The sequence below is a fragment of the Sus scrofa genome, chromosome 5, assembly GCF_054392235.1.
Source record: "Sus scrofa isolate SSC_HxYL_T2T_F1_AM1 chromosome 5, Sscrofa_HxYL_maternal_Yorkshire_Landrace_v2.0, whole genome shotgun sequence".
NCBI classification, from domain to species: domain Eukaryota; kingdom Metazoa; phylum Chordata; class Mammalia; order Artiodactyla; family Suidae; genus Sus; species Sus scrofa.
Window position 1 is genome coordinate 817,545 of NC_139387.1, and position 24,048 is coordinate 841,592.

The window sequence follows — 24,048 nt, forward strand, 5'->3', positions numbered from 1 at the left end:
CTTCTCGGGCCGGGGAGCTTCCACCTGGGCATCGCCGAAACCGATCTTAGGAATCTTGTGGGTTTTTTGTTTTTTTTTTTTTGCTTTTTAGGGCCGCACCCGCGGCATGTGGAGGTTCCCAGGCCAGGGGTCGGATCAGAGCTGCAGCCGCCGGCCTACGCCACAGCCACGGCAACGCGGTATCCAAGCCGCGTCTGCGAACTACACCACAGCTCACGGCAATGCCGGATCCTTAACCCACTGAGCGAGGCCAGGGATCGAACCCACAACTTCATGGTTCCTAGTCAGGTTCATTTCCACTGCGCCACCATGGGAACTCCCTTCTTGTGGGATTTTTAAAATCACTTGTGGAAAAGTTGAGCAGGGTGGCCGAGGAAGGCCAACACCAGGGCAGAGAGCCGCGTGGGGCTGCGAGGGCCGCGTGGGGCGGGGTGCTGGCCCCCTTCCTGGTGGGGGCAGCCTCTGCTTTCCTGGTTCGTTCCCTGGCATTTCCCTGGCGGTCCGGACGGGGCCTGGAGTGGTCTGTGCTGGTGGGGTCAGGACCCCGAGGGGCCCCCTCACCCCTGCACGGAGTCTAGGGCCGTCCCCACCCTGGGCTTGTCTCCTCCTCTGATTGTCCCCTTGCCACTTACTTGTTCCTTCTTTCTCCTTTAAAAAAAAAAAACCTTTCTAGGGCCACACCCGTGGCATACGGAGGTTCTTAGGCTAGGCTAGGGCTCGAATCGGAGCTGCAGCTGCCGGCCACCGCCGCAGCCACAGCTGTGCAGGAGCTGAGCCGCGTCCGCGACCTACACCACAGCTCGTGGCAACGCGGGATCCTTAATCCCCGAGAGAGGCCAGGGATCGAACCTGCGTCCTCATGGATCTTGGCTGGGTTCGTTTCGGCTGAGCCGTGATGGGACCTCCCTGACGTGTCCTTTTTGTTTCCTCCCGTCTATGCTGTGGCTCGGGACACGAGGCAAGTGATGGACGCTTTCCCGCCAGAGCCTGAAGTGCCCAGAGGTCTGGGGGAGACTCGAACCCCGGCCTGAGCTTCGGGGAAGTGGTAGCGCGGTTCCAGTTGGGCGTCCGTCCCGGGAGCAGGCCTCCCGCGGGCTGTGCCGTCAGGTCGTCCGGCGAGGGGGCCGCCCCGTGGGGTCCGGCTTTCAGCCCCAGGGGGTCGGGTCCTCGCTGTGTGTGGCTGGTGGCGGCCTGGCCGGTTTCCCCACGTCGGCCTCGGGCTCTTTGTGGAGCAGCTCAGACTCACGACGGGGCCGGTCAGTCCGGTCCAAGCGCCTTGAAAGCGCTGCCGGTGCCGCGTCTCCGGAGAGCATGTCCCGCAGAACCAGGGCTTCTGCGAGTCCGTCCCTCTGACTCCGGAGGACGGCGTCGCTCGGGTTTGGATCTGCTCCCAGGGCTCGAAGGCCGGGAGCTCGGGCGCTGCCAAGGCTGCGCCCAGGCCCGGGTGCCCTGCGGCGCCGACGGCGTTTGGGGAGGGGCCCGTGGGCACGGGCGGCGACAGCCGCTGGCGAAGGGCTCTGTGCGGCCCCAGTGGCTGGCGGCGGAGCGGGGCCGTGTCCCTCCTGTCCTTCCTTCCCCGGCTCGGCTGCACACCGAGCCTCCAGGTCGGCGTCAAGGCGGAAGCTCGCCGGGGGCATGATCCTGGCTGCAGGTTTCGAGCGCAGTGTGGACCCCGTTTCAGGCCACTTCAACCCCCTCCGTGACCCTGCCTCCCCCCTCGGCCTGTTGGTGACCGGGTGTCGGGACCCCCCCCCCCGTAGCTGGGACAGGAGGGGCAGCGGGTCTGGTGGCCACTTCTCAGGCCGGAGACCCCGGATCCCTGGCGGTGGGGTAAAGCCCGGCCTTGGTGACCAGCTTTGCTGCGGGGCCGGGCGTGGGGGGCAGGAGAGGAGGGGCCTCTTTCCCTCTCAGGGGGCTCCGAGAGCGGGGTGCCTGGCAGGGCTTGTGATGCTGTGTGGCGTGAGTGGCCGAGCAGCTGAGGACTCGGGTGAGAGGGAAACCGAGACCAGCGGGGTGGAAGGTCGCGCTTTGTTCTGGACAAGAGGGGAGGACGGGTGTGATGTTTTCACTTTGTAGTCTGACTTTTTCTTTTCGGGCTGCACCCTCGGAGTGTGGGAGTTTCCCCAGGGCCGGGATGGAACTACCCGAGCCGCTGCCGTGACAGCACCGGATCCCCGACTCGCTGCGCCACAAGGGAACTCCTACTTTTCGGTGTTTTTTTAAAATTATTTTTTTGTCTTTTATCTTTTTGTTTATTTATTTATTTTTTGTCTTTTTTGTCTTTTATCTTTTTTAGGGCTGCATACGCGGCATGCGGAGGTTCCCAGGCTAGGGGTCTAATTGGAGCTGTTGCCGCCGGCCTACGCCAGAGCCGCAGCAATGCGGGATCCGAGCCGCGTCTGTGACCTACACCACAGCTCACAGCAATGGCAGATCCTCGACCCGCTGAGCGAGGCCGGGGATCGAACCCCCAACCTCATGGCTCCTAGTCGGATTGTTAACCACTGAACCACGACGGGAACTCCATTTCCCGCATTTTTAAGTTAAAGGATTGCTTTTCATCTCTTGGGTAATAGGCTCTGGAACTAAGTCGTGGCAGTTCCCGGGCCTGGCCCCCAACTGGGGACTCGCGCTGTGGGCAGGCCTGTTGTCTGTGGCGGTGGTGGCGGCGTTGCCTTCGGAGTGGCCGCTTTTCCCGTTGGGTCCTCTCCTGCTTTATGGGGGCAGTGTTGGGGGGTCAGGCCGGCGGAGGGACTCGGGGTGGAGCCTCCTGGTTCCCCGAGGAGCTGATTTAGTCGAGTTTCTGCTGTGTGCTGGGCCTGCCAGTCGCTCTGTGTCAGGTGTTGCCCTGTCTGTTGGGGGTCCCTCCGCGTCGGGGAGCACGGCCTGTCCTGCTGGCCACTTGGTCTCACATGAGTTCCTGAGCCTGGACGCTGCCTGAGGAGCTGCTGCCTGAGGAGCTGCTGCTTGAGTTACGGGTGAGGTTGGAGGGGCGGGTCCCGTCTCTGCTCCTTGGGGTGCAGCTGGGGCCCCAGATCTGGGCGGAAGCTTGGCGTTCCCTGGACGCGACGGCGAGGAGATTGGACCCGAGGTCTGCGTGTCTTCCTCCGTGTCTCTGGCGGTTAACCTGAGCATCCTCAGGAAAGTTCTGTCGGCTCCCGCAGGTGCAGCCGGCCCCGCCCTCTGCACCCGTTGGGGGGCATCTGCCCCCGTGGGTGCTGCCCGCCCTCCCGGGTCCTGGGAGAGGGAGCACCGCGACCCTGGCTGTCAGGTCAGACCGGGAGGCGCTGGGCGTCTGGAGGGTCGGGCCCTGCTGCCCACCCTCCCCAGCTCCCTCTGGCCGCGCCCGCGTTCGGGGTGGGCCTGGCGGAAGCCGCACCTGCTCAGTGCTATTTAATTGCTGTGACTTCAGCGTCCCTGAGGGGGCTGGGTGTCTCCCTGGGTGAGCCCGCCCTCGTGGGCCTCTGGGAGGTGGGAGGTGGCACCTCTGGCGAGTAGATTTGTTTTGATCGGAGAATGAGAACAGCACAGGAGAAGAGTCTGGCGGCTTCAGGGGCGGTCTGGGGGCCTGCAGAGCTCTGCACCTCTGATGCCTTCAGGCTTGGTCTTTGCGGGGCACGGTCAGTGCTTTGCAGGCAGCACTGTGGGCCTGCCGTGCTCAGGGCTCCCGCCCAGGCGCCCAGGGCAGGCGCAGCCGCGGGAGAGCCTGCCAAGGTCGCGGCTTCTCTGCATCTGCTTTGCTTTGGCAGAGACGGGGTGAAAGTTCACCGCGCATCTTCACTCATCCTGGCAGCCGTGGGCTGGCACCTCGGTCTCACCCCGCTCCTTTCTGGACCTTGGCACACCCTCTTTATGCAGAGTCCTCTCTGGCTGACCTCTAACCTCTTTGACCTCTGGGGATGGTTCCCGGCGCCTCGGGGCCCGGGGCAGCCTCCGCTGCAGCCCTCCTGCAGTCCGGACAGTGCTTCTCAGCCTCCTTTGATCTGGGCGTCCCACGCCTCCCCCTGCCGCAGAGCAGGCCTCGTCCCGCGTTTGTCTGCGGAGGGTGCCTGGAACCGAGCGTCCCTGCTCCTTGGTGGCTGAGGTGCCGCCGGTGCCTCCACTGGGTGATTGCTGCCTTTGATCTTTGTGGCGTCGGATCCCAGGTCTGGGAGGCCCCTGGAGGTGGCGGCTCCCCTGCTTGTAGCCCAGTGGCATGTCCCTCTCCTGCCCGGCCTTCGTCCCTCTGGTGTTCGGGTCCGCTAGGGTCCTTCTCTCCCCCACCCGCTGTCGTGGCCCGGGCACTGGGGTGGGTGCTGCAGGGTGTCTGGCACCTGGTGGGGTTCCTTGTGGACCCTCACCCCCAGCCTTGGGGCTTCTGGCCGTTGTCTGAGGGGCTGGAGCCTGGAGGAGGGGTGGCTGGTCCTGACCCGCGTTGTGCTGGGTCAGGTCCCCGGGAACCTGTGTGGTGAGAACCACTGCCCTCCCGAGGCTGATTCTGGCTTTCGGGGCCTGGAGGGTGGCTTCCCTTCCCTCATGTGTCATGTTGTCCCCCTCGCCCCCGTCTGAGCTGTTCTGAGAGTGAGCACGGCCATTGTCCAAACCCAGCAGTTGGAGTTCCCTGCTGGCTCAGTCGGTCGAGGATCCGGTGTTGTCACTGCCGTGGTGCACACTTGATCACTGGCCTGGGAACTTCCGCACGTTGAGGGCGCCCCCCCCCCCCAAAAAAAGAGTGGACAGTTGAGGAGAGAAGGGGCAGACGCAGGATGCAGCTCCCCAGAAGTGATGCTGGGTGTGCCGCCGTGTCTGCACGTGGTGGGTGGGGCTGCTTCTTTAAATTTTTTTTTCCTGTTTTCATGATTTATATACAGAGCTTAGAAACAAAATACTAGACATTTACCTTTTCTTTTTTTTTTACGTCTTTTTAGGGCCATACGCACGGCACATGGAGGTGCCCAGGCTAGGGGTCGAATTGGGTCTGCAGCTGCCAGCCTACACCACAGCCACAGCAATGCCAGATCCTTAACCCACTGAGCGAGGCCAGGGATCGAACCTGCGTCCTCATGCGTCCTGCGTTACCACTTAGTTACCACTTAGCCACAACGGGAACTCTATAGACGTTTGTGTGTTTTAAAATTTGTTTCTCTTTTTTTTGTTCTTTAATGGCTGCATCTGCTGCATGTCCAAGTTCTCAGGCCAGAGACTGAATTTGAGCCCCAGCTGCCACCTGTGCCACAGCTGCAGCACTGCCAGATCCTTTAATCCCCTGTGCTGGGCCGGGCTTTGAACCCTCGCCTCCACAGCTAGCTGCGCCCAGCCGCTGCAGTCGGATCTGGGACATTTGTGTGTTATCAAGGGCAGCAAATTAACAGAAATGTGATGTGCGGGCCCCCCCCCCCCCCCCCGCCCCGGGGTGGGTTCCTCCCCGGCCCGTGTTCCTGGGTTTCTCCCTGTGGGCAGAACAGGACCTAGGCGTCGCCCTGAACACGGGCTCCCGCCGCCGCCCGCTTCTCTCTGGCCCGCTTGGCATCACTGGCCTGGGCAGAGCAGGCATGTTGGGGTGCTGGCGCATCCTGGCCAGTCTTGTCCTTGCGGCTCGGTCGTGCTGTCGCACGTCTTTGCTCAGCCTGTCTTCGCACGCCACTGTCTCTGGAGAATCCTTTGAAATGTGTGAGTCCGTGCCGTGCCCGGCCTCAGCAGCGCCTGGCCGTCTCCCTCCCCTGCCCCTTCCCTTTGGTCATTTTGAGGCAGGTCCCAGTCCTGTCACTTCACCAGGAACCACGTGTCCGTGGAGATGGCGGGTGAGGGGCCTGGAAAAGGTGCCGCGCGTTGGCGGTGCCTCGCAGGATGCAGTTGGACGGCGAGTGTCCTGGCTCAGGTCTGAGGACCCCTCCCCAGGGCTCTGGGCTCCCTCAGAGGCCCGCAGCCACCCGCCGCCGCGTCGCTGGAGCAGGAGCCCGGCCCACCTCGGTGCTTCTTGAACACTTTAATGGGAGTTTGTGGTTTTCTCCGTAAGGCCTTCAGTCTTCGAAATAGCTGTTCTTTTCCGATTCGCATTTTTGGCTCTCGTGTAGCTGCAGGTGTTTTTAGGTGGATGTGGCACCTCGTAAGTTTCCTTAGGTCCTTGGAGGGAGCGCCTGCGAAGGGGCGCCTTGGGGCGGCTCTTCATCCCTCACTTGTCCTGTCTTCTTCCCAGCAGCCCAGCCCCGGGCTGCCTGGCCGGCGCTCTGCGCGGTTGCCTGCTTTTGTAACGCGTGTTTTTATTTATTTTAAGGCTTCTGCTTGTCCTGTCTGATGTGATCCTTTGTTCCCGCGGGCCTTTAGCTCTTCTTCTGAAGGCTTTAGAACAACCCCCGCCCGTCTGGCAGCCCCCTTGGCCTTGGCTCAGACCACGTCCCCTCAGCCCAGCTGGCCAGGGCCAGGCGTCCAGCAGGCTGTCCTTTGCGTGGCTCCCCGTGGCCGGTCACGGGGCGGGCATCTCGGACATTGGCCGCTGTCGCCCGCGGGTAGTTCCTCCTCCGCGGCTCCATCCCCGTCCGCCTGCACCTGTGCTGCTCTCTGTCCGCCTTGGACCCCGAGCTGCTCCTGCTCCGTCTGCGCGTGGATTTCCTGGGCAGACCCGGGCCGCCGTGTCCACGCTTGGCCTCCTCGCCTCCCGCCCCGGTGCCCCGGTGCCCCGGTGCCCCGGCGCCCCGGCGTCCGGTCAGGCCAGCCCGCCCCTCTTCTGAAAGCTTGCCTTCTGTTTTCCTCAGGGGTGGGAGGAACTTTTTGAAGGGTTAAGTCAGTTTCTGGAATAATTGTATGAATGTACTTAGATTTTCTTCTTTCTTTGCAAGTCAGATCTGATAAGTTACAGGTTTTTTTTTTTTGTTTGTTTGTTTGTTTTGCAAGTTTTTTTGGTATCTCATTTCAGGATACTCGCTTTTAATTGATTTCTGTTCCATTTGTTTCTTTACAGTCTTCCAAAAACAGTTCTGGTTTTGTGGAGATTTTTTGTCTGTTCTTATTTCCACTTTCGTGATTTCTTTTTTCTTTTTCTTTTTTTTTTTTTTGTCTTTTCAGGGCCACACCCACGGCATATGGAGGGTCCCAGGCTAGGGGTCGAATCAGAGCTGCAGCTGCCGGCCTCCACCACAGCTCACAGGAATGCCAGATCCTTAACCCAGTGAGCGAGGCCGGGGATCGGACCCGCGTCCTCATGGATACAGTTCTTTAACCGGGTTCTTTAACCCCAGAGCCTGGAGGGATCTTCTCCGCATGATGTCTTGCTCCTTTGCCTCTTCCCCCAGCTTTGCCGAGATGTCATTGAGTGGGACGCTGTAAGTTTCAGGTGTCTGGTGCTGCCTCTGAATCGCTTAAACATCCCAAGTGTTCGCAGGGTGAAGCCGGGTAGCAGTCTGGGGCCTGACTGGCTGCTGTTGCCACCGTGGTGAGGAGACCGAAGCCCCTCCGCGCTGTCCAGGGCGCCCCTGCCATCCCCCTGTCTTCTCCTAACCTCTGCGGCACGTTTCCAGTCAGCCTCTCCTTCTGAGTTGCACTTTGTCTTTTTTTTTTCCTCTTGGGGCTGCACTGGCGGCATGTGGAAGTTCCCAGGCTAGGGGTCCAATTGGAGCCGTAGCCACCAGCCTACACCACAGCTTACGGCAACGCTGGATCCTTAACCCACTGAGCAAGGCCAGGGATCGAACCTACAACCCCGTGGTTCCTAGTCGGATTCGTTTCTGCTGCGGCACAACAGGAACTCCCTGTGTTGCGTTTTGGTTGTCACCGAGCAAACTACCTTTAAAAAGCAGTGTCGTGCCTTCCTCATTTTGGATTTGAATCCAGCGCTTTTGATTCCAGGGTCACGTAGGGAGAGGCGGGAGCTCTGGAACACTGACAGTGTGCACGCGTGGAAGTGGAAGTGAGTCTGGGCTCTGGGTGGCGTGGCAGGCATGTCTGTGTCCCCTCCCAGGTGACAGCTGGCCAGCCACCATGCCCCCACCTGTCGGTGTGTCCCTCTCACTGGTCTGTGAGGGTTGGGCTTCCTCTGGCTCAGGGAGTGGTGACAGGGGAACAGAGCAGAAGAGCCATGCTGGGCGGACACACCTCTTCACAGAACTTTCGGGGCCGGGGTGCTGCCGCTCGGGATGCCCGCCGCTTCCTTCTGGTGTCTGCGGATGTGACGCGGGCCTGAGCCGCCACCCCGAGGCCTGGGCCTCTCCTCCTGGGGCCTCTCGGAGGCCTGGCCCCAGGCCCCCCCGGAGCCGGGCTGTGCTTTGGAGGCACCTGGTTTACGAGATGTGCTCAGAAGGGCCTGAGGACACCGGACGGCCGACCCCTCTCAAGGTGCTCTGTCCAAATAACGAGCCGGGTAACACGCCGAGGCGGAAGCCGGGCCAGGAAGTTGCGTAGACGAGGCGCGTAACCTAAGGGTGCTTGCTGTCGGGCAGACCCGCTCGAGGCTGCCCTGGGCCTGCGGGGCAGGGCCGTGCCTGCTGTGGTTTTGCCTTCTGCGCCGCTGGCCACGCGCTTGGCTGTGCCTTCGCTGTCACTGGTCCTGCATGCCCCCCCCCCCCCCCCCGAGGTCCTCGGAGCCTTTCCCCCCTGGACGTGAACCGTGGAAGGAGCCGGACCCCGTCCCTTGGTGGGGGGGGTGTTGCTCGCATTTCCGTGGGGGTTTGGTGCATCTCTGCTCTCCGCGGGCCGTGAGTTGGTCATTGAGATGGGCCAGTGGGTGCAGGGCGTCCGTAGGGGTGCAGCGGGTGCTCAGCCCCGCCCTCCTCTTCGCGACTCCTGAGCAGACCCGTGGCTGGAATGTGGTGCTTGCTGAGAGCCTGTGGCTCAGGTCTGGGGGCCGCTGCTGGCTCAGGAGTCCTGCCTCTGGAGACGAGGGGGCTGGTTTCACGTGCTTCCTGGTCTTTCTTACAAGCGTGCTGCCTGATAGCACCTTCCTGGCCGTCAGATGCTTTTATCTGCATGGCCTCACTTGGCCTCAGATAGCCGAGCCTGTGTGTGCCTCAGCACACGTCTGCGTGTCTAGAGATCCACTGAGCTCCAGGGACGCACTGGGCGCTGCTGGCGGGCGTCTGTCCCATCTCTGCTCCAGCCCTGGGGGTGTCCTTGCTTGGACTCCCGATTCCTTCTGCCTGGGAAGCTCTTGGTGCCTTGGGGGCTGGATGCGCCATGGCCTCTTCAGAAAGCCCCTAATGGGTCCCCTTGCTGCGCTGACACTCGAGCCCCGTCCTGCCAGGTCACCCCAGGAGGGCAGCCCTGTGCGGTGTCCCTTGGCACCGAGGTGGCAGCTGCTGCTTTGAAGAGAAGGACCGTCAGGGGCCTGGACGTGGCAGAGCTGAGGGCCTTAGGGCGCGTCCCTGGGATTTAGCCTTTGGGTTTGCTCTTGGGAGTTCCCATTGTGGCTCAGTGGGTTAAGAACCCAACTAGCATCCACAAAGATGCAGGTTCGATCCTCGGCCTTGCTCAGTGGGTTAAGAGTCCAGCATTGCCATGAGCTGTGGTGTAGGTCGCAGACGTGGGTTGGATCCCAAGTTGCTGTGGCTCTGGTGTAGGCCGGCGGCTACAGCTCCGATTTGACCCGTAGGCTGGGAAACCTCCACATGCCGCGGGTACGGCCCTAAAAAGACAAAAAAAAAAAAAAAAAAAAAAAAAAAAGAAAGAAAAAAGAAAGTTCTGAAAATTCCTTAGTTTCTGTCCTGAAGCGCTAATGTCTGGTGCACAGGGAGGAGGCCTCGTGGTCCTGCGGAGGTTTGGTTTGCGACGGCGCCTGTGGTCTCCGCGAGGCAGGAGGGGTGATGACGGGCTGGGAGCTCCCTGGCCGTTTCCCCCCTTGGGAGCCTGTTTACGAAGCCTTCCCATTTCGTGGTCCCTGCGAGGGTGTCGTTGGGCGGGGCCTCAGAGGTGCCCGGGCGGAGTAGCTGAGCCCCGCTGCTGCTCCCTCCCGTCGTCCCGTCCCTCTCTTTTGCCCTTTGAGGGGCCGACCACGTAGGACCCGTGCCCGGGCGCCCCCGGCCCGGTGAGAGTGAAGGTTGTGCAGGGGGCCCGGCTGCACAGACCCCCAGGGCTCTGCCAGTGTCTTTCGCGATGAGATGTCCGTCCAGGCACGGCGGCGGATCAAAGGTGGCCAAGGCCTGTTTCCGCAGGAACGGGAGGCGGGTGGTAGCGGCGAGCAGGCCGTGGCCGGGACGCGCGGAGGGGCTCCCGTGGCTGAAAGGGATGCCGTCGCGTCTGGTGTCCACGACGAGGGCGCGTCGATGTCCTGCTTCGCCGTGACCTCTGAGTGTCCCGTCTTCTAGGTTAAACAGGATCGCGAACCAGGTGGCCATCCCGCGGAAGAAGCAGTTCGTCGAGCGCGCGCACAGCTACTGGCTGCTGAAGCGGCTCTCCCGGAACGGCGCCCCGCTGCTGCGCAGGCTGCAGTCCAGCCTGCCGTCCCGCAGGAGCCCGCCGCAGGTACCCGCCGCCGCCCCGGGCCTCTGCTTCTCGACGGGCGGGCGGGGGGCGGCAGGGTCCCGGGAGGCCTCTGCCACGCGCCCCCCGGGGGTGGGTGGGGGCGCTGGGGTCCGAGCGCCGTGCCAGGCAGGGCCCCGAGCACCAGCGGACTTAGTTTCTTGTGAGAACGAGACCCCGCGTCTCCGAGGTTCCCTGGGCTCCTGGACCCGCTGCCGCGGTAGAGCGCTTCTGGAGGAGTGGCTTCAGGGGCAGGGGTGGGGTGCAGTGAGGGCCGGTGCCGGGAGGCGTTGCCCAGCCCCCCGGAAAGGCGGCCCAAGCCCTCGAGTGGCTCGCGTGTGCGCGCTTGTGTTGGGGCCGCAGCCTCGGGGACGACCCGCGTCCGCGGTCGGCCTCGGCTCAGCCTCCCTCTCCGGCCGGATGCCCGGAGGAGTCTGCGGAGAGAGGAGCCGGCCAGAGCTGCGTGGCGTCCTGAGGCAGAGCGGGTGGCCCTGCGAGCTGGGTGGCTGGGCCCAGGGGCCTGCCCCTCCGCGGAGCTCTGTCCGGGTCGGGTCCCCGTCCTGAGGTCGCCGTGGCGTGTGAGTTGGCCGCTGTCCTGCTCCTGGCTGCTCGGCTGTCTCGTCCCTTTCCACGCCTGCCCGGCCCGGACGGTGCTGTCTCTCTAGGGAGCCCCGTGTCTCAGCTTTCCCCGCGCCGCTGTGTTGACAAGTAGGTCAAGTCACCACCACACTTTTAAAAACTACATTTAAAAAAAAAAAAGAATTGGAGTTTTAACGTCTTTTTTTTTTTTAAAAAGGGCCGCTCCCGCGGCAGATGGAGGTTCCCAGGGTAAGGGTCTAACTGGAGGTGCAGCCGCCGGCCTACACCGCGGCCACAGCGATGCGGGATCCGAGCCGTGTCTGTGGCCTACACCACAGCTCATGGCAACACCGGATCCTTAACCCACTGAGCCAGGCTGGGGACCGCACCTGCCGCCTCATGGTTCCTGGTCAGATTCGTTTCTGCTGCACCACGATGGGGACTCTTTTAACGTCTTTCTAATGCTTTTTGAAACTCACGGAAAAACTAACTGTTCAGATTCCGGGCCTGCGTAGGACGGGCTGCACCCCTGCCCGTCGTGTCCCTGGGGACAGAGGTGCCCAGGGCCGGAGTCCTGTGCTGTGCAGACCCACTGCCCAGGGCAACGGTGCCGGGCCACGCTCCTCTGGAGCCTGCGGGTCCCTCCGAGCCTCTCCACTCTGTGCAGGCCCCCTCGTCAGGACCCAGCGTTGTGGCTTCGCGGGACGTGGGTGCAGGGGCGCCGCTGACTGCTTTGCACGCACTGCTCTCGGTGTGCTGCTGACCCTGGGGGGCGGGGGGCGTGGGAGCCCTGTGCTCGCCGGTGGGCTTGGCCTCCTGAGCACGTCCCAGACCTTGTGTCACAACTGGGGCTTTGCTGGTGACACAGCACGTGCTCCTCCTCCTCCCTCTGGAGTGGAGGTCGTGGCTCCCTTCGGGGCCGGGGCAGTGCGTGTGCCCGCGGGCCGGGCCGGGAGGGCTGACTGCAGGGTCGGGGGATGTCCAGGATGCCCCAGGGCTGGGGTCCGGGGCACCGGGGGTGGCTGGCTTGCCCAGGTCCTCTGCCCGTGGCCAGGGCCTGAAGTGAACGGTGACCGGCGGCCTGCTGTCCCTCACGTACGCGGGCTCGCTCGGGAGCCGAGGGCTGGCCTGTGTGGTCTGGCCTGGGACCTGGACCTAGTTTGGGGCAGGGCAGGCACCCCCCTGCTCTTGGGTGAGCGCTTCTGCCAGCGAACCTGTGCTCCCCTCTGGCACAGGGGAGGCGTGCCCTGTGCCTCCAGCACAGCTCGGTCGTCCTGCGGTGTCAGCTCAGAGCCTCTCGCCTGCCGCCCTGCTGCTGGCGTCAACTTCCGGGGCTGGGGTCTTAGGCGCTCAGTCGTGTCCTGGGTGGCTGCCCTGTGCCCTGGCATGGGTTTGATCTGGTGAGGCTGGTCCTGACCCTGACCCTGACCCTGGCCCTGGGGTTCTGGCCGTCTCCCTCGGGCGGTGGGGCCTCTCACCCATCGCACAGGGAGTCCTCTGAGGTCCTCTTCCTGCTAGAGAGCCGCCTGGTCCCAGAGGTAGCTTCACTGCTGTCCTGCTTCATGGAACCTTCCAGGATTGGTTTCATGTAGGAAATGAAGGCCCCCTGAGAACAGGGTCGGAAAGTCAGGCCCTTTCATGCCGAAGAGGCGTGAGTCTTGGGCAGGTGCTCGTGTGCCGGCTGTCGTGGGCGGAGAGCGTGGCCCTCGCAGCCCTGCAGCCCAGGGAGGCGGGCTCGTGGGCAGCGCAGCAGGGGGGTCCTGGGGCTTGGGGGAACCGCCTTCCCCATTTGGGTCACCAGGCCGAACCTCCCTTCTGCTCGTGTTTGCAGAGGGTCTGTTGAGACGAACAGACGAGGCGTTTTCAGGTACTCTTGGGGAACTGGGTTTTCTGAGCCCACCTCGTAACACAAACATCGGCCTCGCTTACACAGCCCCCGTTGCTGTTGACTCCTGCTTAGAGGCTGAGAATTTCAGACAACATAAAAACAATCCCAGGGATCTGAATCCGAATCTGGCGGAGCCAGGAGAGAGCAGTGGGGTCTGGCGGAGAGGAAGCCCAGGCCCTGCCCCGGCCCCTCCCTGCGGAATTTCCCACCCGGGTCTCTGCCTTCAGACCCCAGAGCCCGCAGGCTGCCAGCTGTACGGGCAGAGTCCTCCCTGCACCAGGGCTCAGGGCGCTGGCTGGGGTCCCGCCTGGCGGCTCTGCGATTTGAATCCTGTCTGCATGGGGCTGGACGCCCAAGAGGCGCCGGGGGCCAGAGAGAGAAGAGGGTTTGACAGTCGGTGGAGCATGTGCTGGACTCTGATGCTGGGCAGCGTCAGCCGCTGCAGGCGTGTGCGTCCATGGCGGGTCACGGGGAGCTGTGCACCTGAGCGGGGTGGGGGGGGGGGAGCACACGGGACAGGTGTCCAGGGCGCTGTGGCCCGGGGTCCGCACACCAGCCAGGAGCCTGGATGGGGCAGGTGTGCATGTCCTGGGGGACTGGTTTGGGGGGAGGTGAGGGAGGTGCTGGGTCTCCCAGGGGCCGTGGTCGGTCCCCTGCCAGAAAGGAGCCTGGCACAGGGTGGGCTCAGCCTGGGCGGGCGGGTGGGCCCCTGGGGTTGGAGCCGCGGAGCAGAGGGCGAGCATCTGGAACCACAGGTCCTGGGCGGAGCCTGGGGACGGGAGGAAGTTGGGGGCGGCGGCGGCGGTGGGGGGGCGCTGGGGAGGGTGGGTCAAGGGAGGTGCGAGGCGGCCCCGCTGGGGCAGAGCGGGTCTCGGGCCTTTGCTGAGGCCCTGAGTGTGTGCTGCTCAGGCCGCGGGTCTCTCGTCCCTGTGCCCTGGTCCTCGGCCCTCCCTTGTCGGCCCCACCGGCCCCTCACCTGCTGCTGGCCGGGCCTGGAGACGGGCACGCATGCCCCCAGAGGGGTGGCCCGGTCCGGGAAGGGGTGTGCGCCGTGCTCTGCTTCCTCCAGGCGGGCGGCCCCTCCAGCCCCTTCCCTGTGGGGACCCGCCCCCACCGCCGCTTGTGCTGGTCCCTCTGCGGGGTGTGCGGGCGTCGCGGCTGATCCCCGATCCTCTCCTCAGAGAGAAAATGATGAGGAGATTCAAGCCGCTAAAGAGAAGCTCAAGTACTGGCAGCGGCTGCGGCACGACCTGGAGCGCGCGCGCCTGCTCATCGAGCTCCTGCGCAAGCGCGAGAAGCTCAAGCGGGAGCAGGTGGGTGGCGAGCGGGGGCTGTCGCTCTGGGTGCAGCTGCCTTGGCCGAGCCTGGCACTGACCTCTGTCTTGAAAGAGGCTGCTGGTGGGGTCGGTGCAGCTCCTGGCGGGCGTGGGCCGGAGAGGGGCGCCCCGGGCCGAGGGCAGGCCGTGGGCAGTGAGCGGCTGCAGGGAGGGTCCCCAGGCACTGAGACGAGGGCCGGCCCCCAGGTGAAGGTGGAGCAGATGGCCCTGGAGCTGCGGCTGACCCCGCTCACCGTGCTGCTGCGCTCCGTGCTGGACCAGCTGCAGGAGAAGGACCCCGCCCGGATATTCGCCCAGCCCGTGAGCCTGAAGGAGGTGGGTGTCCTGCCCCGCCTTCCGCCCCCGTCCCGGGGCCCCAGCGCCCCCTCCCAGTGGTGTGGCGGGAGGCCCTGCGCGCGCCTCTCCGAGCCCTCGCGCTGCCGTGTCGCCGGGGTCCTGTTGGGCCTGTGGACGAGCGGTGTCCTCCCTGCAATCAGGTCCCGGACTACCTGGACCACATCAAACACCCCATGGACTTTGCCACGATGCGGAAGCGGTTGGAGGCGCAGGGGTACCGGACGCTGCGGGAGCTGGAGGAGGACTTCGACCTCATCGTGGACAACTGCATGAAGTACAACGCCAAGGACACGGTCTTCTACCGCGCCGCCGTGCGCCTGCGCGACCAGGGCGGCGTGGTCCTCAGGCAGGCCAGGCGCCAGGCCGACAGCGTGGGCTTCGAGGAGGCCTCGGGGATGCACCTGCCCGAGCGGCCGGCCGCGGCCCCCCGGCGGCCGTTCTCCTGGGAGGACGGTAAGCCCAGCCCGGCCGGGAGGAGGCGCATGGGCCCCGTGTGCGGCTGGAGGCTTCTTGGGAGCCTGGCGGGAAGAGGGCAGAAGCGGTGGAAGGCCCTCTGATAACCTGCGTTTAACCCGGTGGGTCCCGCGGTTCCCGCCTTTGAAGGACTCAGGAGTCACTGAGGCTGGCGTTTGCCGCGTGGTGGGTGTTTGACACTCAGCACCCTCTGAGAGGCCTGCGTGGCCTGTGGTTTGCCTGGTACAGCCCACAGTGGAGTGGAGTTGGGGCCGTGGGCCCTGGCGGGCCTCTGACGGTGGTGTCGTGTGGCAGTGGAAGGCCGTGGCTGTTTGGAAGTGACAGCACCCATGCGCAGGGGCCCCGGGCTCCTGCCTGGGCCCTCTGGCTCCGGGTTTGCCCACCTGGCAGAGGCGGCCTCGGGAGAGGCGCCCTGGGCTTCTCAGACCCGTGCAGCTGTCCACGGAGTCTGCGGTGCTTGGAAGCTGGGCTCCGGCCTAGAGCTCCCTGCGATGGGGCGGGGACCTTGGTGGGGTGGGGGTGGGGGCTTCCGGAAACCTCAGCAGGTGCCACATGCCATGTGCCGTTCAGGTGGGTGAAGGTAGGGGCGAGAATTCAGGCCATTGCTTCCCCAGCATTTGATCGGGGGGCACAGGTCAGCCTCTCGGTGGAGCCTGCCGTGCTCCTTCTCCTGCAGGCAAACCAGACGTTTCTCCCTGGGGCTCAAATGCCACAGTTTTGTTGGTGGGACTTTTTGGAGGTGGCGGTAGCTGCGAGGTTTTGCTGGGAGGCGGTTTGCTCGCTTCCCCGAAGCCCCGCGTTTCTCTTATGGGCGGGCGGTGCTCTTGCAGGTGGGCCTGGGGGGAGCAGGGCTCCTGGTCTGCCTGGCGCTTCTGCCTCCACTGGGTTCCGTAGACCAGTTTCTGGTTTTACCCACTTCTCCCTGATTTAAGGTAATCTGTGCTTTATAGGTACTGGTGTTCGGCTGAAGTTGAAATCGCTAGGGAGTTTTGTAGTAAATTTGCCTGGAAACTTGGATCACGTGTGGGTTTTGCAGCCCAATTTTTAGAAAGCCACGTGACAGCCTGGGCCCTGAGACTCGTGCTCAGACACCAAATGTGACGTGCAGGTGCCCAGCGGGTGCCCTGGTGCCCCGAGCTCCTTCCTCATGCCTGAGCTCGGCACGGGCAGCTGGCCCGGGCAGGAGGCTTGGTTGGCCACGTGTGGGGAGGGCGCCCTCCCGGCTTCCTGCACCGGGACGCCTTCCCGCGGTGCCAGCGGGGTGGTCTGAGGCGGTGGCCCGGCTTCGAGGACTGACGGCTGTGTCCTCTGACCCCAGTGGACAGGTTGCTGAACCCGGCCAACAGAGCCCACATGGTCCTGGAGGAGCAGCTGCGGGAGCTGCTGGACAAGCTGGACCTCACGTGCTCCATGAAGTCCAGCGGGTCGCGGAGCAAGCGGGCCAAGCTGCTCAAGAAAGAGATTGCCCTGCTGCGCACCAAGCTGAGCCAGCAGCACAGCCCGCCCCCGCCCGCGGAGTCAGGTACTGGCGGCCTGGAAGAGGACGGTGCTCGGCCGGGGCCGCAGGCCGGCGAGGAAGGTAAGCCCGCGCCGGGGGCTGGGCCGGGAGCCAGCTCCGCCCGCTGCTGGGAGGCCCTTGGGGCAGAGGAGGGGCAGGCGGTGCCCCCTGCCTGGGCGTCGGTCCCCTGGCGAGTTCCGGGCCCAGAAGGAGACGTGTCACCCTGTCCCAGGCAGCTGTTGGGAGAGTGGCTTAGCTCCGGCCGCCTCGCATAGCAAAGAACCCGCTGGCTGTGTGATGGGGGGCTCTTTCTGTCCTGTCAGGGAAGTGGGGGCGCAGGGCGCTGCATCAGGCCTTGGAGGGCCCCCCAGCCTTGGGACAGGGGTGCTCTAGCACCACTGGCGGAAGGGCTCCTCTGGGCACTGGGCTCCAGGGCCCGGGCCTTGCCTGCCCCGGGCGGGGGGTGATCAGGCGAGCTCTGCGTCCTGTGGCCCCACCGCGGGCTCCGCCTGGGCCTGGGAAGCGAGCCGTGGGCATGGAAGGCCCCTCCCGCCCTTTCATTGCACAGGACACACGTGGGGTGAGACTCTCAGGCCCAAGCAGTGGTTCTGATCTTGCTCAGTTTTCCTGGCACGTCCAGTGAGAACAGCGGCAACGTTAATCAAAGCCGGTCTTCAGGCGGCTTCTTTACAGGAGCCGTGGCCTGCTGCGGACGTGTCCGCATCACGGCCCTGCCACGTTCCCGGCAGTGGCGGCGTGTGTTTCTTGGGGGGGTGCCCGTGAGTCGGCGCTGAGGAGGGCGGCGGAGGCTGCTCTGTTGAGCGGTGCCCCAGTGTTGCCACCCCTCTGTCACCCGGCTGCATGAGGCAGCGGCGGAGGCAGGACCTGGAGCCTTTAGGCAGTGACCCCGGTGTGCGCGGCTCAGCGTCCTTCCGCAGCCCTTTGCTCCTTCCGCTTGCTCCGTGGGCGGCCCTGGTGGCGGCTGCAGGGCGGACGGTGGGAGCAGGTTTGTCCAGGGCGCACCCCTCCCCAGCCCCCCGCCTGCGGGCTCTGTTCTGAGGGGCCCTTGCTCATGGCACCTTGGACGCCAGCCTGGGCCCTGGGCCCTAGGGGTCCTTGGGATGCAGGGTGGTCCTGGCGGTCGGGGCCTGGAGCGTGGGGCACATGCTCGCCCCCCAGCCGGCCCCCTCCTACTGCCCGAGCTGTCCCTGGCGTCGGGCGACTGGTCCCCTGTTGTCAGGGGAGCTGATCTGAACTCCCTCTGGGTGGGCGGCCAAGGTGGCCGCTCCCGCTGTCACCTGGGGTCCTTTGAAGGAGGCGGCACAGTAGCCGTGAGGTCAGAGACGGCCTGCACGTGCTCTGGTCTGAGCGAGTGGGAGTTCCCGCTGTGGCGCGGTGGGTTGAGGATCGGGCCTTGCTGCAGCTTTGGCGCAGGTCACCCCTGTGGCCTGGCTCTGATCCCTGCCGAGAGGCGCGGCCCAAAGAGAAAAGAACGCGGGGGCAGGGCTTTTCCTGGCAGCGGACGCCGAGGTGTGGGTGCGAGAGGCGGCCCCCGCCCCCGTAAAGATCCCATGGCGCCTGCGGTCCGGGGGGGCTGGGGACCACGGTTGGTGACAGACGGTGGTGTGAGACGAGCCGGAAACAGCCGCCTGAGGAGGCAGTGGTTGGCAGAGTCTCAGGCGGGCTTCTCGATGGCTCGGTTTCCCGCGGCACCTGGAACTGCCAGGTGGGGGTCCCGCCTCGGGGGACGCGGGGGTGGGGGGCTCTGCGGGCCCGCGGCCCTGGGCCTGTGCGGTGTGGTGGTGGTGGTGGGGGGGGTCCGTGGGGTCCGAGGCCTGGGTCCTCCCGCGGACGCCGGCTCTGCTTTCCGTTGGTCAGTTGGGTGCGGAGCAGGGACTCCGTCCCCAAGGGGCAGCCGCCTCCGGGGTCGGGCCGTTTCCAGGCGGTGCCGCGGTTGAGTGGGGACCACGGCTCCTGACGCGAATCTTGGGGCAGGGAGCCCAGGCGGGGTGCACAGACAGGCCTCCCGCCCAGCTGGAAGCGGGGTGGCGGCCCGTGTAGACGGCGGTGAAGGAGTGGCGGCTCGGGGGAGGCGTCTGAGTGTGACCCTCTCTGCTGTTTCGGGGGCGGGGGGGGCTCCAGTGAGTGGAATTTCAGCTGCAGGTTTGATTGGTGAATGTGGAGGTTCTGCGTTGCCTGTCCATGAACAGAACTTTTTCTGGAAGTTGATGGGGAGCTTTTCACCAAGTTCGCATCCATGGTTGGTGGCAGCCAGGGACCTTTGAAGAGAACTCGTGTTGTGTCACCTGGGCAGGAGGTCGTCCCCAGGCTCCTGGTCGGCACCTGCCGTCGGGGGTGCGGCTGGTCCTGGGCACAGACAGGCTGCTTTGCTCTGGCGGGTGAGGAGGCTGCACGCAGGTCCCACAGCTGGTGGGGGGGTTGCTGTCCCCTCTGCACCCCCAGCAGCTTCTGCTCCTGACCTGCGCCCTTGCTCCCGGTCCCTTGGGGCCTCGGGATGCTTCCAGGAGCGCCCCCCCCACCCACACCGGTGGTCCCTGGAGCAGGGGCTGGACTGGCAGGCGATGGGCAGGAGGCTCAGGAGGCCCCTCTGGTGAAGTGTCAGCCTTCGTGCGTGGCAGAGGCTCACGTGGGGCAGGAGTAGCCCTGTGCGGGCTGAGGGCTGCCCAGGGCCTGGGCTGTGAGGACAGGTGCTGGGGGAGGGAGGGGCCTTGGGCGTGGGGGTCCCACAGAGGGAAGGGGGCTGCTGATGGGGAGCAGGGGCTCCCGTTCTGGGGTCCAGGGAGGAAAAGGAGGCAGGAGGTAAAGGGAGGCCTCTGCTTGGACTGGGGGGTGGGGGTGGGGGAGCCATGCAGAGACCCCCAGGGCACTGTCACCTCCCCGGGGTTCCTGTCACGTCCCTGTGGCCGACCAGTGGGCCAAGGGTGCCTGCGCCTCCTCCTGAAACTGACTCTTCTGACAGCTGGTGGTTCCCTTGTCACATGCTGTAACAAGCTCTGAGTGGCATTTGAAAGCGAAGGGCCCCTTCCGAGCAGAGCCGCCCTGCAGCCCCGGCACCTGGGCACAGCTGGGCACCTGGGGCGGAGCTCCCAGCTCTGAGCCTGCTGGCCCCTCTCCATAAGTTGGCAAGAGCCTTCAAACACTCGCTCAGAGATGCAAGTGAACCTCCGGAGTTGGGTAGCTTTTTTTTTCCCCCCCAAAAGATTTTGGATTCACAGTGTTTAACTCTGTGTACTTCAGACGGTTTGGAGGGGTCACAGGTTCCATTCCGGAGACGTTGTGCCGCGTGGTGCCACGCGCTGCTGTTCTGGTTTGAGGTGCTGGACCCAGAACCAGCCTCTTGGAGAGAAACCCCTGTGGCTCAGCCAGCGGGCCGTGTCCTCCCGCCCACGTCCTCCTGGACGGGGTCTCTGGGCTGACGCCGGGCCCTCAGTCAGGTTTCAAAGCCCTTCTTAAGAGGTTACGATACTCCGTCCAGGGCTGGTGCTTCTGTCCGCGAGTCAGCTTTTTAGCCAGAGCTTAGACCGCACCTTTCCCGGAGGGGCGCCTCGGACCACCGTGGGCTTCGCTCCTTTCCTGCAGAGGGTCTCGGCCGCTCCGCACACCCTGCTTTTTGACCTGGTCAGCGATCAGGTTGACCCGCCCGTTCCCTTTGGTGTGCTCGGCCCCTTGGGGTCCAGGTCGGGACGGTGGGGCTGCCGCTCTGACCCTTAGTCGCACGCGTTGCTCTTCCTCCAGGTAAGTGAGTGGTGGATGCGGAATCTGTCCCGAGGGCGCTGCGCTTCAGGCTGGCGCTCGCGAAGGGCCTCACAGTCGTTCTCGGAGGGTGACCTTGTCCACCCGGGCGCCGGGCGCCAGGCGCCACGGTCTTGGCGTCAGGGAAACGCACCCAGTAGAGCCGGCGCCGCGGGGCCCACGGGGCCCTCGCTGCTAGTTCCGCGCGATGCTTTGTTTCCTTGATTGACTGAGTGTTTTGGTGGACGTCACATTTACAGTACGTTTTATGATAGACTTTATAATTACCAGTTTTCAAAAATCACTTTATTTATAATTTTTTCAGGAGATAAATCTCCCCCTAAACTTGAACCATCAGATGCATTACCTCTTCCTTCAAACTCGGAGACTAATTCAGAACCACCAACCCTCAAACCAGTAGAACTCAACCCCGAGCAGAGTAAACTTTTCAAAAGAGTCACATTTGATAATGAGTCACATAGCGCTTGCCCTCAGAGCGTGCTGGTAATCGGACACCCTCCAGAGCCCACCCTCGCCAGTAGCGGCCATGCGCCCGCAGCAGCGGCCTCCGCGGTGGCGGAGCCATCAAGCGATGTAAACAGACGCACCTCTGTCCTCTTCTGCAAACCGCAAAGTGTAAGCCCCCCAAAGTCTGCCAAGAACGCTGAGACCCAGCCAGCTTCTCCTCAGCTAGGGACCAAAACCCTTTTGTCTGTAGTCCTTCCGAGGTTGGAGACGCTCCTGCAGCCAAGAAAAAGGTCGCGAAGCACCTGCGGCGACTCCGAGGTGGAGGAGGGGTCCCCGGGAAAGCGCCTGGACACAGGTAAACGCACGGGCGCCCGCCGGCCCGCCTTCCCTCGCGGGGTCTCCGGGCGGAGCGTGGGGGGCGGCGCCTGCCGGCTTTGGCGTGGGGCTCGACCGCCCCGCTTTCTCTGGGCCCCCGTGAGAAGACCCGGCTTCTCTCGGCCCGGCGCGCGCTGTCGGTCCGAGGTGGCGCCACCTGGCGCCGGCCTGGCCCGGGGGTCCCGTTGTCCCTTCTCTGGAGCCTCAGGGCCGAGGGGTGCCTGGCCGTGTCGTGCGCCGTGGGGCGCGGGCGGGCCCCCGTGCTCCGGAGTCGCGCGGCCGGGGCTCAGCGCAGCATCGTGCGCTCGAGGAGGGCGGTGGGGCGTCTGCTCGCGGCCCCGCTCACCTGCTGGGACGACACGCGAGCGTGTTTGCCCTTGACCGCTCGGCTCTGTCCCCGAAGCGGGTCCATTAGCTCATCAGGACGTCCGCCTGCCTGCGGGGCGTCCGCGGCTTTGGCGGAACTTCCCAGCCAGGTTTGAAGGAGGCCGCCTTTGCTCTTGCTGCTCCTTCTCGGCCTGTTTCTAACCTTCCCTGGGGAAGGCAGGTGTCTCTGTGCTGCCGCCGCCGCCGCTGTGGCTGTGCTGGGGCCGCCTCTCCCGGAGGCGAGTTTGCACTTTGGTCCCAGGGGTGGGCCAGAGCCTGGCTTGTGTCCCGTCCAGGCAGGGGAGCGTCTGTCCTCTTGTGTCCCGTCCAGGCAGGGGAGCGTGTCCTGCCTGAGGCGGAGCCGTGGGGGGTGTGCTGCTGGCCAGGGTGGCGCTCTCCGGGCGTCCTAGAGCCGCTGGGTTGAGGTCGGGGCAGGGGCTGGAGGCCTGCGTGCTCCCTGGCCCGTCCTTGAGTCTGGCGGGGGCTCCGCCAGCCTCCCTCTGCACTGTGCACGCCTCCGCAAGCACGTCGTTCTGTCACCCGGCCAGGTTCTGCACGTCGCTGGTCTTACAGAAACAGTATCCGCCCGTGCTGTTGTGGCTGTTGTGCTGTCGTTCGGCGCCAGGTTGCTGTTGTTGTGGTTCACGTGGTTCGAGCCCCACGGAGCGGCCCGGGGGCTCCGAGGAGTGGGGCGGGGACAGGTGCAGGCGGCCTGCGCAGTGCTTGGCCGCGCCCTGAGTCCCACCAGGCCTAGGCTGAGGCCGGTCAGCCGGTGGGGTGTCCTGGCACCCATGCCACATGCCCACCACGGTGAAGGGCCCCTGGTGAAGCTGGTGTCTGGGGGCTGGGCTGCCAGACCCTGGGCGGGCCTCGCTGACCGCTTGTTCTTCCGGAGTCATTGCCGCGCATGGGCCTCCGGGACCCTCTTGGGCTCCCTCACCAGGGTCTGCTCCCGGTGCCCTCGTCCGAGCCCAGGGCTTCTCGGGTTTTCGGTGAGGGTGCGTCTGCAAGGAGCCCTCTGGCCTGGCCGCCGCGGCACCTGGCCCTTCTTGTTGCAGGACGGCAGTGGATTCAGTGCTGGCGGGTCTGAGGCTCCTCGCCCGGTGGCGCAGGGTCAGCCTGGCGCCTGGGGCCGCCCCCGCCCCCACTTCGCCTCTCCTGGGCCTCTGGTGGCTGCCACCCCTGCAGCCTCAGGATGGGAGGGCATCGTCTGCGCCCTGCCTTGCGGGGACCCGCTGGGGGCCACGCGTGGCTCGAGGTTGCCCCCACCCGCCCTCGCGGGCTCGCAGCGGGGTCAGCGCCTGACCCTGCACCTTGTGGTGGTGTCTCCGGGGCCGCCTTGTGTCCCGCTTCCTTCTGTGACCGCTGGTCTCCTTGGGCCGCTCTGCCCCGAGGCTCCCGTGTGCGTGTGGCAGGTGCGCGCCCGTCCGTGTCACAGGCTCAGGGAGGAGGCTGGTCTGCGGCGCCTGCAGTCGGACTAAATGGCTTTTTCGCTGTTTTCCAGGTTCTCATTTTAACTACTAACATGCGGGGTAGCCCCTCTTTGGATCCTAATTATTTTCTCTTGCTCAACTCGGACTGGAGCTCCGCTGAGCGGTCGCTGTGGAGCGCAGAGGTCCCTGCATCCTTGCATCTCCCGTGGTTCTTGTGGATGACGTTGGCAGCTTCAGCTCAGCCACCTCCCAACACACACACACCAGCACTCGGAGGAGACGCCCCCACCCCACCCGCCCCTCTGTAAGTCAGCCAGACGCCCGCGGGCCCCCGCCGAGCGGCCTGGCGGTGCAGAGGGAAGCCTGGGGCCCCGGTGCCCGGAGAGCCTGCTGCATCACAGTGACTTCCGTGGACACAGAGCCTGGCCCGCCCTCGGCCGGCACAGAACCAGGTCCGAGGTGACCGGGCTTCTGGTTTGGCCCCCCCCCGGGCCCGGGAAGGACTTGCAGGCTGCGCTCGGCGCTCTGGACCACGTGGCGTCGGCACCACCTCGCCCTCGCAGTTGGCTGCTCGCGTCTTCGCCTCCAGTTTCTGTTCCCCGCCCCCTCCCCCGCTCCTCTCTCCTCATCCTGGTGCCCCGGGTCCCCGAGCGGCACAGCTCTGTCTCTGGCCAGCCCGTGACACCTGCTGCCGCGGGGCGAGCCTTTCCCCCTGCTGCGTCTTCTCGGAGCCGGCCCAGGCGAGAGGCTGCTCGGGATCTTGTTTGCCGGGTTTCTGTCTTTATCGAAAGGTGGAAAAACGCACAAAGAGTGCAGTTCTCTTGCCAGTAGAAAAAATAAAAACTTGCCCACAAAATCAAGGCCCGCCCTGCTCCGCGAGGCCCTCGTGTGGGGAGCCCTGGGGTCCACACCTTGGGGCCGCGGGGGGCGCAGCTGCTCTGCCCGCTTCGTCTCTGGCTGGGCCGCCGTCCAGGCCTCCAAGGCCCAGTGAACTCGTAGCCTGGGGAGCTGGGCCCACCAGTCCCGTGGGCGCACATGGGGCTTCTCGCTGCTGCCCCTGCCGCCCTGGGCCTATCTGCCCCTGGGGCAGAGATGGGCCAGAGACCCTGTGGTGAC

At 64.9% G+C, this 24,048-nt stretch overlaps 1 protein-coding gene across 21 annotated transcripts in view; it reads left to right on the forward strand.

The window, feature by feature from the left end:
- Positions 1–24,048, forward strand: part of BRD1 (bromodomain containing 1) — a 49,993-nt gene that overhangs the window by 20,441 nt on the left and 5,504 nt on the right. For 6 of the 21 annotated variants that reach the window (XR_014845353.1, XR_014845352.1, XR_014845350.1 and 3 more), the window contains 7 exons: positions 10,272–10,428; positions 14,074–14,205; positions 14,416–14,544; positions 14,706–15,018; positions 16,358–16,618; positions 20,616–20,926; positions 21,009–21,113. Coding sequence is in view for 12 of the 21 variants with exons in the window: in XM_085024966.1 (XP_084881092.1) it covers positions 10,272–10,428; positions 14,074–14,205; positions 14,416–14,544; positions 14,706–15,018; positions 16,358–16,618; positions 20,616–21,113 (1,490 nt within the window). In the remaining 9 variants the exon portion in view is untranslated. Of the gene's footprint in view, positions 1–10,271; positions 10,429–14,073; positions 14,206–14,415; positions 14,545–14,705; positions 15,019–16,357; positions 16,619–20,615; positions 21,114–23,003; positions 23,237–24,048 lie in introns of all 21 variants that reach the window. The other 15 variants (XM_085024971.1, XM_085024970.1, XM_085024968.1 and 12 more) reach the window with 5 other exon arrangements.